At 39.0% G+C, this 14078-nt stretch overlaps 1 protein-coding gene across 1 annotated transcript in view; it reads left to right on the top strand.

Moving 5' to 3' along the window:
- Positions 1 to 1679: 1679 nt before the first annotated feature.
- The window catches only part of LOC106922607 (calcium-binding protein 8), a 31493-nt gene continuing 19094 nt past the window's right edge, over positions 1680 to 14078 (top strand). Inside the window, exons 1-2 of the mRNA XM_088012105.1 lie at positions 1680 to 1861; positions 13138 to 13259. Coding sequence (XP_087868231.1) covers positions 1680 to 1861; positions 13138 to 13259 — 304 coding nt within the window. The remainder of the gene's footprint in view (positions 1862 to 13137; positions 13260 to 14078) is intronic.

The raw sequence follows: 14078 nt of genomic DNA, 5'->3' as shown, positions 1-14078 counted from the left end.
TTGTGACGCTGAGGTACCTGGACGCATCGCTGTTGACATGCATTTTTAAAGCAGCCAATCCGGAAGCGGTGTTTATGTTCCTTGATGCTGATTGGCTGAACCCTTAAGAAGACCGTCATGGGTCTTTAACTGTTCGATGAATGGATGATGTTGGGGGTTGCAGTTTGGGGGGAAGGGGAGGGAAATGTTTTTTTTTATAAAAAAGAAACATTAAGTAATGCTTCAATTACAAATTAGAGGAGGGGTTTCCAAACTTCTCCATGCCACATGACCCCCAAACACCATTAGCTTCTGGGCAAACGCACAACTCTTCAAAATATGTAAAAAAAAAATTAACTTGTTCTCCGTTTTATTGACAATAATTATTAAGAGTCCATAGGTGTTTTGCAGCCGTTGCTGGACGCTTCCTTTTTTCTTTTTCTTGTCAAAAACCTTTTCGTTTAATGCTAGCTTCAGGAGCAAAGCTAGCATTGCAATAAGAAATATGGACATGATAACAGATCAATAAATTATTTTAAGTATATGTTTGGAAGTAAAGAATGAAAAACAATTTATATCTTGTGACAAAAATACAATAAGATATTTCTGATGAACAATAAAAAACAGCTTAAGAGTACAATAATCTATACAAACTCCAGATTTCAAAAAGACAAACTGAGTTTTTACATTTTTTTTTAGAATAATAGAAAAATAATCTCAACATTTCTGAGCTTTTTCTAGCACATTGCTGTTACGTTTTTGCACAAGATCATAAATGTTCAAAACTGTCCAGTTCACCTTCTTCCTGTCCAATAATCTCGACTTTAACCTGAGAATCAAATGCATTTCAGATTCATTCAAAAAATGTGAAATACCCCTTAAGTGTAGCTCCTCCTCCGGATGATCAACAGAAAATCCATTCAGCTAACGTAGCTTTTCATTCTGGAGTGATCTGCTGCCCTGGATGGATGACACCCTGGGGAGAGAGCCGCAATCATAAGCTGTATTTGAATTACATGAATCCTGAGCTGTAATCAGAATATTATAATCAGCTGTTGTGATGGAGAACGCAGCATGGATGTGATTACAATGTGTGTGTGTGTGTGTGTGTGTGTGTGTGTGTGTGTGTGTGTGTGTGTGTGTGTGTGTGTGTGTGTGTGTGTGTGTGTGTGTCTGTCGGAGGGTCTGAGCGGAACAGCGGACCCCCTGCTGAGCGCCGCCGCCCCCACACGGTGGCGCTCTGTGTGATTCACAGCCTCCCTGCACTGACCTGCAGAGCGCACTGTAAGAGCGCCAAACACCGACTGAATGCAAAACACTCCTCACTTCTCTCTCTCTCTTTCCTTTTTTTTTGTTTCGGCTGCGTTTGTTTTCTCATTTTTTGGGATTTGTCTGAGTTTCTTTTTCATTTCCCTCAACAACTCCTCAGCCGCGGGTGGAGCTGTCACCTCAATGAGCCCTCCTCTGTTTCCCCATGTGGAGGAATGTTTGCGAGTGGGAGAGCAGAAAGAGGTGGGGGCGGGGGGCCTGGTGAGAGAGAAGGAGCTGAGGAGGAGTGGAGTGTGAGATTATCCGCCGTACCTGCTGCCGCCGCCGCCGCTGCTCAGATTTTAACAGCTTCTTTCCGGGATCTGATGCTGCCCGGAGCGCGGAGGCAGCGCCGCTGGAGGCAACCCTGCATCTGAGCCTCAGGTGGACAGATGGAGACGGAGGAGGAGGTCGGCGAGCCCCAGACAGGCGCGCCGCACTCCGAGGTGAACGGGGACCTGCCGGGGAACCCGTACCTGAGGGACGGGGTGCTGGACGCGGCGGGGAGTCCGGCCAGGGAGCCGGCGGCGCCGCCGCAGTGTCCCCCAGAGTTCAGCCCCAGCCACCAGTGTGGGTAAGGATGGGAGACAAAGAGGCTGCTGCTGCTGCGGGAAGCAGCTGCTGCCTCCTTCATCTGGCTGGAGTCAAACCTGGAGGGATTGTTTGATCCTTGAGGTTTTAATAAGGCAGTTTGTCAATAATCCTGGACGTCATTTATAGAAATGGGCTGATGGAGAGAAAACTTGTTTGTTTTAATTAGAAGGAAAAACTTTTACAACAAATTTCTGGTGTGGAAAATTGAAAGACTTGGTTTGCTGAGCTGCAGAGGATTTAAATTTAGAGTCATTTAGGCATTTTAAGGGAAACTTTGCTGATAGTAAAACAATATGATTGAAAAGATCTACGTCACGTTGCCAGATTATTGTCAAGCTGGGTGTTTGGGGGTCTAAATCTGCTGCTTTTGCTCTTTGGCTTGTACGGAAGAAGATTAGTGCCACTAAAAACAAACAACATAAAAAGAAATCTGACTTTTTTTCTCAGAAGATTAGAGTCAGAAGTCTGAAATTAAAGTTGGAAATCTGAGATTAAAGTTGGAAATCTGAGAAAAGTTTTAATTCTGAGATTTACATTTGAATATTGAGGGAAAAAAGTCTAAATTCTCAGTTTAAAGTTATTTGAGAAAAACTATGAGATTAAAGTTGTAATTTTCAGAAAAAAGTTTAAATTCTGAGATGAAAGTTTAAATTTTGAGAGTTTAAAGTCAGAATTCTGAGAAAAAGTTTGAAATTAAAGTCGGAATTTTCAGGAAAAAAAAGTCAAAATTAAAAATGTTTTTTTTTCCAGTGGCCTTAATCCTCTTCCGTAGACTTAATGTAAGGCTGGTAGCAAGGAAGAAAAACTGTAATACCAGCTGCATTTCAATTACAAATGTGCTGATATGCTGTGTTTCCATGAAATAACAAACTAACTTAAAATAAATTAGTTTGTTCACTCTCAGTCATTAAAAAACATGCAGCGTCGTCGTCCTCCTACCACTTCCTGTCGTCTTCTTTGACGTTTCCGCCAGTAGTAACATACAGTTGTTGATCATGTGACTTTCTGTGATGGCGCAGAAACTTCTTTTCTTTTTTAAATCAGAAATCGTAATCCCAATTCTCATTAAATTAGAATTATGAGTTAAAAGTTAGAATTATTAACATTTTGATTAAAACTGTTGACATTCTGCTAACTTTTAAAAAAACAGTTTGTCTCACGTTAGCGCAGAAGCGTTTTTATCTAAAAATGTGATTTTGTTTGTTTTTCAAATTGCAGTGTTTCCGTGAAGCAAACTTATTTTCGTAATCCCATTCCTCCCATGTCGGATGGGAACGCAGCTCATGTTGCGTACAACGCAGTGAATGCACACTGCGTTTCCTTTGTGACCGGAGCAGAAAGAGTCCATTCATTTCCTGGCGCTTTGGCTCAGAGTCGTGGATGGTGAAGCGTTTCCTCGGTCCTGTCCAGAGCTGGTTTCTGTGACCTGAGGGCTGACGGCCGGTACACTGTGTCCCGGCGGCGTCCCCATCTGTGCCGGCCCGGCGCTGCTGGCTGCGGCGGCTGACGGAGGGAACTGCCATCTGGCCTCCCTGTCATGCAGAAAGCCGCTCGTTTCATCAGGCTGCTCTCTCCTCGATGTGCCTCCCTCTGTTCTGGTCACTTCTGGAGACGCCGGGAACTTAAATGACCGGATGAGACTTTGTGTGCATGAAAATGTCGTCTGTGGCGAAGGGAGCTTTTTACACCCTTGACTGTTTGCCAAGTGGGCGAAGCTTCAGAGCGATCGATAAATTGCGACTTGGAGCGAGAGCTTGGTGTTGTTTTCACTTGGTTTTGTCCTGGAGACGGAGGAGATGTATGTAATTCAGTCTGTTCCTTCATCACAGCTGCGGCCAAGGCAAAGAAATGTGGTCGTTTCATTTTAGTTTTAAGGAGAAATATCATAAGTAAATCCCGTCTGAAGGGGAAACTCATTATATTTGATCACTTTTATGAGAATATCTGAATAAAACAATTATTCTCAGTCTGTTGCTTTATTTTAAGTTCAGGTGAAATTCCAAACAGGGATGGAAAAAACTGTTTGAGTTTTTCAGTCTTTACTTCTCGTCAAAATCAAACCAATTGGTTTCAATGCTGTTATATTTAAGACTTTGAATTTGCAGAAATATTCAGAGTCCAGAGAGTAGTTACAAGTTACATTTACTCAATTACATTTAATTAACTTTTTTGAAAAGAAAAAGTACTTTTGCAGAGTATTTTTACTACGCTGCACTTTGAGTAACTGTATTATGAAGTATTTCTGCTCTTACTTGAGTAAAACTCTGGATTTTCTACCCACTGAATGAAAAACAAACAAGTTTTAACCTGAAACTCACAGACACACACCGGCAGTTTCTGTTAAAGTTTCATCAGTTTTCTATTGAAAGAAACTGATTTGGAAAAAAAAGTCTCTTAATTTTTTGCTACTTATATAAATTATTGTCATTTTAGTCCTTAAAATACAAAAATTTCCACGTAACTTTATATTTTGGTCCTTCTGACGATATAATTCTTTAATTTAGATTTTATTTTTACCAAATACTTTTTACTTGAGTAAAATTATGTTGAAGTTGTTGCTCTTACTTGAGTACAATGTACAGATGGAAACGTTTTACACATGCAAAGGTTTTAACAGCTTCCCACTTCCTGTCACGTCCCGAAAGGAACCAGACTTTCTTGTACTCTTAAGTGTTTTTAATCAGTAGTTTTGGGTTGTTTATCTAAGGACAGCAAATTGATTATTTTTCCCCATAAATTCAGAAAGCAGACAAGTGGAGGGCAGCAGAAGGTGTTTAAAATCAATATGTGCAAACGGAAAGCTGAATTTGAAAACCAAAAACCTGAGATATGCATCATCCTTAAAGTGATCCTTTTCTGAATGCTAACGGCTAACGGCTCTTTGCTAACAAGTTTGTTTTTATGTTAGTAAATTAGAATACCATAAAAATGTTTCAACAACACTGAAAAACCCATAAAGTTTTGTTATACACAGAGTGATTTGTGTTCAAGTGTTTAATCCTCTTAATTTTGATGATTATTGATTCAGGAGAAATATACCTAAAACATCAGTTTGTCAAGAAGTTACAATGTTTCATAGCTAAATGTAATTATTTAAATTTATCACCTAATCATGTGGAAATCTGCAGACTCAACAAATTTTCAGCAGTCATCGACTCCTTCCACAAGCAGCTGCAGGTCTTTGAATCTTGTAAGTATGTGGTTGGAAAATTGTGTGGAAGGAAAAATGTGACAGATAAAAAGGCTCAAGGAACGGTAATAAATGTAAAGTGTAATTTAGTGGTCATGAGATCTGTTTTTAGATTAAAGTAAATTTGTTGCATCTCATTTGAAAATCCAATTTGGCTTTTTAAGTGGATGTGATTCCAATTACATCCACATCAATTCAATCGGGGAAATTCGCACTTCAAAACAGGTCCCAGCATTTTTTGTGCTGTTGCATAATTGTGAGTTTTTTGCAAACTGTCTGCAAAATCGTAAAAAAAATTATTGAGTTTAAACAATACCATCTCCCACCTCCAGGTGGCAGTGCTGCTTCAACCCTAATAATATTTTACACTAATTATGTGATTAACCTAAAATTACATTATTATAATATTATAATTACATTGCTCTGCCATGTTGACTTCCACATTGATTTTTTTGTTGTTTTTATTTAATTTTTAAAAATAGTTTTAGTGAAATAATGTTTGGACAAATATAAAAATACTGGCAGCTAAACTAAAGTAAGCTAAGCTAGGCTAAGCTAACCTAAGCTAAACTAAACTAGGTAATCTAGGCTAAGCTAAACTAAACTAGACTAGGCTAAGCTAAACTAAACTAGGTAATCTAGGCTAAGATAACCTAAACTAGACTAGGCTAAGCTAAACTAAACTAGGTAATCTAGGCTAAGATAAACTAAACTAGACTAGGCTAAGCTAAACTAAACTAGGTAATCTAGGCTAAGATAACCTAAACTAGACTAGGCTAAGCTACGGTAAGCTAAACTTGACTAAACTGGATTAAACCAAACCTCACTTGATGTCAAGTTATAATCAATATGATGAGTAACAAAACGTCACATCTACCATGATAAATAAGTGAAAATAACAGAAAGTATCACAAATATTTCAAAATGTGCGTAATAAAAACTGAATCGATCAATGTGAAAATCTGTTCAACATTTAAATTTAAGAAATCGAATTCAGACGCGGCGACTTACTAAAGTTTTTGTAGTTTAATGTGTTTTATCCATATATTCTGGGGAGGATCTTAAGGACAGATAAACTTTACTAACTTTGCTGTAACAGGTCAGTCACAGCATGCTGGAGCTCAAATTCTTTATGGTAAAAGCAACATGAAGTTTGTAGGTTTGAGTTAGACGGTTCCAGTCACAGCTGGAGGAATCATGTCTGGAGCTTCAGACCGACTCCTGACTGAACGGTTCCTCTGAATAACGGCCGGTTCTGATGCCTCCCTCTGATTAAATAAGGTAACGAGCCGCAGCCCATAAAACCAGGGCAGGTTTCATCTGCCTGCTCGGTCCTTTTATTATAATAAACCTGCCGCTTTCAGATTGATGACAGAATGAATAATTATTCTAACGGGTAGCTGTCAGGGAACTTTTAAGCAGTCAGTTCTGCGTCTCGCTGAGATAACTTCCTGGTTTAAACGCTTTTATTCTGAAGGGCAAACTGCTTCCCTTCAACCGGGAAACTTTGATCCATTTAATCAGCATAATGACACCAAACCAGGCTCTGTTCTTTACAAACCGCCTCATGTTTTCACCCCATTAGCTCGTATTTCATCTTCTGAATTAATAAAGATTTTATTATGAGATGTTAAAGTAAATTATGGCTGTAAAATCTAGCAGCCACGTCCAGTTTGTGCTTCTGTCTACGCTCTTGTTTGTCTTCAGTTTTTGCTTTATTTGGTCTCCTTGTTCCATCCATTTGATGTGAGAAACAAAAAACCCAAATCAAATCAAGATACTGAGGATTTAGAGGCTTTTTTTAATAAGTCCTGCTGTAAACTTGAAATACATTTGATGGGAATAATATGGAGGATGTGGTGTTAGAGCAGGGAAGAGATTTCTGTTGCATTAAGTTGTTAAACAAATCTAGGTTATGGAGAGGGAACATTTCATGGCCCGGTTCAGATCATTTTCACTTATTTTACTGTTGTTTTAGTTATAACGATACATTCTGCCCATGTTATCAGTGAAATAATCTGCCAATATTATCAATATACAGGAATCATTAACTTAAAACAAGCGTCTACATCTTGCTGAAAAGTTATTTGTAAGTTAGTTTAAACTGATTTCAAATAAGCAAAGATATTTTCAGTAGAAAAGAATAAAATACTTGGTAAGATTTTATGCTTTTGTAACCCTTCAGTCAAGTTTTATTTGTGTAGCAGCTTTCAGCAGGAGGGTATTTCAAAGTGAAATACATCAAAAATACAAAGTCAGAACTCACAGTCAACAACTGCAGCGTTACATTTTGTTAAGTGCAACAGATTGTTGATTTATTTTTCATTGATTATTGCTCAAAACCAACTCTAATCATGTTAGTTTTCAGTCTAGATTTAAAGACACTCAGTGTTTCAGCTGATTGATCATCTCAGGTCCAGCAGGTTGAACTCAGGCTCACCGGATTCATGCTACAAAAAGAGGAAATCAAGATGGTGGTTAGCATCAGTCCAGCAGCTTCTGTACATTAAATAAAATACAATAAATAACCCTGAACAAAGTACAGAGCAATAAATCCCAATGAGCTGTTAGCTGCTGTTAGCTGCTGTTAGCTGCTAGCTAACGGCAGTTAGCAGTTGTAAAATTAAACATAGCTAATGCACAACACTAATAATGAAAACAGATAAATATGAATGTTATTACATTTGTCTAAACTATGTTAAAATGTAACACTTGTAAAGAAAACAGAGCTGATCCCAGTACGTACCACAGTTACAGAACGGCGAACGGAAAAAAGGGGGCGGAGCCGTCGGTTACCGGTTGCTATGGTAACCACCAAGAGCAGCGCAACCGAACCTTAAAAAAAATTATTGAATTGCTGAATCTTTTTTTTCTCTAAATATGTAACATTTTCAGATCTAAGGATGTTTTATTAGCAGGATAAGAGCAACATGACTCTGAGTTGTAAATATTGTTTTATTTAAACAACTGGTGGCATATTTTGCTCGTAATCTGGGGGGAAAAAATCATTTTTTTTAGTGTCCTACAATGATATAAAATGAATCTGGATATGAAGAGCTGATGTGTGAGGATGAGCAACATCTACACAGTGGAGTTATTTATTTATCTTTTATTTTTTTCAAAGCTGGAGTAAAAGCTGGAGATGGAGTAATCGTGTACCTGCTGAGTCAGCACCAACCTGTAAGCAAGCTGGCATGTGTGAATAAATATGATGTGATGAATGCATTAGTGACTCAAACAGCTGGTAAATCTTCCAGCCAAGGATTAAAAGAAGATGATTATTTCTCTTTTTGTTTACTTCCAGGCGCAGAGCAGTTGGCGCCTCTGTTGTAGACCAATGCTCGACTGGGAGAATGTCAAGGGTTTCACTCACAAATTGGACTAACTATGAAGAATTTCCCCCATAATTCAATCCAAAAATGGGAAAATGATACGTTTTGAATTAAAAAAGTGAAAGAATTCGCTGTAATTTTCAGACATATGGAACTGGTCGTCCATTTGAAACGTTTTCAGAGGTGGACAGAGAACTCAAAACCTGTACTCAGGAAAAAGTAGCACTAGTACAACTCGATTTTTTTTCCAAAATATTTTTATTGAAATTTTGAAAATACAAATCATGTAATTATCTGAACACGTTTTCTTTGTGTTTATTACATGACTGTAATTATTCTTTCTCAAATCAGAGAAATGTAAACATAAAAAGAGAAAAAAGGACAGACATGGGAGAGAAAAAACAAACAAAAACAACACAAAAACAAAACAAGAAACAGCTTCTCAAAAACAGGGGTGTTCAAGCAGATTACAAACTGGTTACATGTAAATGTACACATCTATACAGCCTGGCACACTGCAGGTCCCGTAAAATCAAAACTCAAACAGTCCCTCTGACAATAAGTTCTTAATAAAATTAATGAACGACAACTCGATTTTACTCAAGTAAAAGTAAAAGGTATTTGGTAAAAAGTCTACTCAAGTATAACTGATCAAACTATCATTTATTTTAAAAATTACATCATTAGATGGACCAACATATAAAGTTAAGTGGAAATTTTGATATTTTAAGGATCAAAACGACAATAATTCATATAAGTAACTAAAATAAAATGCTTCCAAATCAGTTTTGTTCAATGTGAAACTTCAGAAACTTTAACAGAAACTGCAGGTGTGTGTCTGTGTCTGGTGAATTTCTGGTTAAAACATGTTAGTTTTTCATTCAGTGGGTAGAAAATCCAGAAGATTTACTCCAGTAAGAGCAGAAATACATCATAATAAAATTAGTCAAGTGAAAGTAACAGTAAAAATACTGCGTCTGATTTTTATAAACTTCTTCCTCATCGGCTCAGTTTGGTTCACGTTAAGACCAATTCTTCTGCACGCTGCACAGATCCAGGGTTGAACCACGTCTCTAAAGAGAGACGTGAGCTGGGATACGAGCGAATTATTGATGAATTAGGAAATGAAAAAGCTTCACATTATGCACAAAATAAATCTGCGTGAAATAGGTGCAGACATTTGGATTTGCTCATTAAACTGACGAGATGGAAAAATGAAAAAGACAGTCTGGGAAAAGCCCTGTAAAGAAACAGAAAGACGATTGTTGGACTAATATAAAAACAAAATGTCCTTTTTTCCCTGATATCTCTGAATGTGTGCTTGCTTCAGTTTGAACACAGCAATAATTTACATTTAAAATAAAATAATTTGCAGCTGTATTAGAGTTATAAACATTATAACTCCAACCACTAAGTTGAGTAGTTTTATCCAGCAAGAAACAAAAACTTTTCATGTCTAATCTGGCATTTATTATGCTGTTTTTGATTATTTTAAAAATGTTTGAGCAGCCTGAAGCTCCAGTACTTTGAATTACAGACGGTTAAAAGTGTTGAAAACACATAAAACAGAAAAATAGCTAAAAGCTCTGAGTCATAAACTTCAACTTCAGCAACTCCTGCTGGAGTATCTGCAGTGAATATGCTGAGAAAGCCACAGACGGACCGGACCTTCCAGAAAACCTGATTAGACTGAATGTTTTCAGTCTTGTGGTAATCCCCTGGCTCTGCCGCCCTGGGCAGAAAGTCATAATACCCTCAGCAGACTGCTGCTGCCAAACGTGTTGGAAGAGCCATCAGAAGCAGCTCTTCATTTATTATTTAAATGGCCGTACTGCTGACGGATTCACATCCAGCCTTGTTGGTTTAATCTTTTACTACAGTTTACCAGCAAACTTTTTTATTTCCCTCCCGCTTAATGCAAATGAGAAGCAGTGATTCTAGGCAGGCCAGAGGGATCCGTCGCTGGTAAACAGCTCAAGGCTTTTTAAACGCTGAAGTTCCTCTTTAATGCTGTTCAGGGTCACGCAGGGCTGCCACTAATCTGCTGCAGTCACAAAGCGAAAGGGGGGAACAACCTGCCAACGCACACACTCATGCACACAGACCGCTAGTGATGGGTCGCTAAGCTAGCAAGAATGCATCTGGGCTGCACAGGAAGCAGGAGTAGCTGGAGAAAACTGTTGAATCTCCTTCCAGGGAAGTCTTAAAGGAACAGTATTGTGTATTTTCATGGCAGGTACTATCATTTTATAGCAAAATAAAGGAACTATGCTGTATATATATCAAAGAAATTTTACTTCGTAATTTAACGCCTTGAAACTGGGCGTCTGTCGCTTTAAGAAGCTCCTGCTCTTCTGACTCTCCGCCTTCAGGAAGTCATCACAACATGGTGATGACTTACCAGCGTTTAACTGAGAAGTAGCTCCTTTAATGAGCTGCCAGATGTTTGCTAATTGCTGCTGGCTAGTCTGAAGGAGACAGAAACTTGGAAACTGAGGAGGAGCTGCATTTTGAAGGCGGAGCTATGTCCATCCAGGCATTTTGCACAGCTGAATGGTTGCCATGGAGATTTTCTTAGGCATGTTTGAGAGGTATGTTTTTGATTATAACATACCTGTAAAAGTCAGTTTTACATGATACTGCATCTTTAAAAATGTCCATCTGATCATTAGCTGCTTGCAGAAAGATGCTCATCTCCTCGCTTCTAAACGCTCAGCAGGATTTGATCGTTTGTCTCCTGAATCCGGCCAGAAGAAAAACAGAATCTCACCAATCTTTCTGCCCTCCTTGCTCTTACTTTTCCCCTCTGTGTCCTTCAGCTTCAATTTATTGAATAATTAATTGCCAGTTCAGACTCATTTGCACATACAGAGCATGCATGCACTCTCTGGCGCTCACACACTCACACACTAAGCTTTTGCCTGAGTCTCCCTCACCAGAGGCTTCTCGTTTAGCGAGAAGGTTCTGCTTCATTTGTGGCTCTCCTAGTGCCCTTTAAATGCTAATTTACTTTAGCTTCACCTTTGTCCTTACTGTGGCGTAATATGTGCAACTTTGCTTGAAAAATAATTGTGTACACGGTGCAGCATACCAGTGATTAAACAGTGGTTTCACATGAGGGTATGGTGGTATCCAAGTCCAACAACCTCTAAAGTTGCTGCCAAATGTGCTAAAAGCGCAGAAACGACTTATGGTGCGTTTAAAGCGTCAGGAGGATCTGGTTTACATTCATAGTCTCTGTGGAGGCATGTCGACGGCGCGTCATGGCCGTGCGATGGAAGCATTTCGATGAGTGTCAGGCGTCCAACGCTGGAGTTGGAAAATCTGAACTTTTGCTGCTGGGAGCGCAAACCAATCAGAGAGACTCTACTATGTGACATAGTGACCGGTAGTTGGTGTCCTGTGTTGAGAGTAAATCATCTGTGTTTTCCTTCTATCTCTTTTAGCTAGCTGCTAAGCTAAAGCTAAAGGAAATGACATGTTAGGAAATGCAAATGAGAGCTAGGATTACAGGATATGACACACTAGGCAACGCCCTCGTTAGACAGAGGCTAACAAAGGAAGTTACCAAGTGTTGCTTGTTGCCATTTTGTCCTGCTAGCTCCTAAAGGTAGCATGAGAAAAGGACCAGCTATATTTTGTTATTAATAAATGGATTCATGAATTCAACTCACCAACTCTTCTTCAACCTCATACATCAAGAACTCAGCATGGAGAAGGATAAATTCTCCACACCTGCCAGGAGATGCAGAATTCACACACATGTCCTGTGGAGACATTCTCTTCCTGTCAGTAAATAAAACCAAGACGCTCTCTCAATTTTATCCGCCATTGTAGAAAGAGACCGGCAACGCTTCCAGAAGAATTTTGATGTGTATAAAGCAGAATGTCAAGCGTCTGACCTCACAGTTCAAACGTGTCCAACTGGTAGAGTTTTGATGCGCGAAAGGCTTCCGGTGTGAACGCAGCATAAAGAGAAAGGATGTGAACAGCGCATACTCAAGCATGATTGACAGCGCTCAGACCCTCCCTCTGGCTCTGTTTGCTTGTTTCTGACCAGGAGTGGTATATTTCTGCAGATAGATGAAGGACCACCAGGAGTTTTGCAGATTATCTGTCTCCTAACATTCTGACGGTGTGACAGTTTTGACACTTATGCAAAAAAGTTTTTTGTTTGAATTATTGTCATTTTGTCCTTATAAAAATCCCAAAATGTCCACTTAATTTATATTTTGTCTGTCTGATGATGTCATTTTTAAATATTAAATGATTGATGTTTTGACTCAGTACTTGAGTAAACTTTTTACCAAATACTTTTTTACTCTTAGTTGGGTGATTTCTTGGACGTCTTCTTTTTACTTTTCCTTGAGTGAAAATATGTTGAATAGTGCTACTTGTACTTGAGCGCAGTTATCTGTTCTTGTTGGGCTCAGACTCACCTGGTGACATCACTAAGTAGCACTAACCTCTTTTGGATCAGTGGAGAGAAGAAAGCCAAGAGAAATGAGCCTGTTAGAGGAACGACAAACCTGGAAGGAAGAAGTTGCTCTGGTCACGATACCTTCTGGCCTAAATGCAGAACATAAAGCCCAACTCTGGAAGAAAACCAGTAGAAGGCCGCACTTTTAAGATTTCTGAGTAGCTATGAAACCTGAAAACATGAATGCTGTGTAAGTGATTAACAGAGGAGCTGGGTGTGCAGCCGTCTGACTGCGTGTTTGTGTCGCCTGTCAGAGAGAAGATGCCGTTCCACCATGTGACGGCAGGTCTGCTCTACAAGGGGAACTACCTGAGCCGCTCGCTGTCCGACAGCGACAGCGACGTTCTGGCCAGCATCTCTGTGGAGGAGCTCGATGGTAAGGCTTCTCACACATCAGCCTTTAACACTTCGCCTCAAGGCGATCACATTGTTTGGTGCCTTTGCATTTATTGTGTGAATATTTGTGTTTTTGAGGGGAGAAATAAGGCGATCTGATTTTGCTCTCAGAAGCTGACGAAGCGAGCTTTAGTCACTGTTTTACCAATTTGGAACCAATTTACTGTCACAAGGCAACTCGAGCACGTCCTGTCTGTGAAAAACAAAAAACACTTTGAGGAAAATGGCTGGACCTGAAACACACTGCTGCATACTAATCACAGTAAACAAACCTTTGCTCTGTTCTTTGTTACACTTCATGCCAGCTTACGGCCAGCAAACCGCTGCCTGAAATGGAAAAGCAGCAGAAATGTTGAGTTAAAATGGAAAACCCTTTGGAAATAAACATGGACAAACTTATTTAGCAAGAAGATGTAAGCCCCAGTGGATACAAGTTATTACTCTATTAAAGAAACTTTCTGTTTTCCAAAGTACTAAACCTACAGCACTGCAAAAACAGAAAAGTATTTTTATCTAGTTTCCAGTGCAAACATCTTTACGTTCTGGAAATAAGACAAATATATCTTACAAGTAACTTATCAGCAAGATATAGCAGCTTGTTTTAAATTTAAAATGTCTTAATATAAATGTTCTCCCAAACGATCTAATACTTTCATATCAATATGAAGGAATTATTGACTTAAAACAAGCTCATGAAAAGTTACTCCTAAGTTAGTTTGGTCTTATTTCAGGTAAACAAAGATATTTGCACTAGAAGCTAGATCAAAATAATTTGTAGTATTTTGTGTTTTTGCAGTGT

The sequence above is a fragment of the Poecilia mexicana genome, unplaced genomic scaffold (assembly GCF_051168715.1).
Source record: "Poecilia mexicana isolate PSO_F unplaced genomic scaffold, ASM5116871v1 scaffold_13, whole genome shotgun sequence".
In the NCBI taxonomy this organism is placed as follows: domain Eukaryota; kingdom Metazoa; phylum Chordata; class Actinopteri; order Cyprinodontiformes; family Poeciliidae; genus Poecilia; species Poecilia mexicana.
The sequence above is the reverse complement of the archived record's forward strand: the minus strand, read 5'-3'. Positions and strand labels throughout refer to the sequence as shown.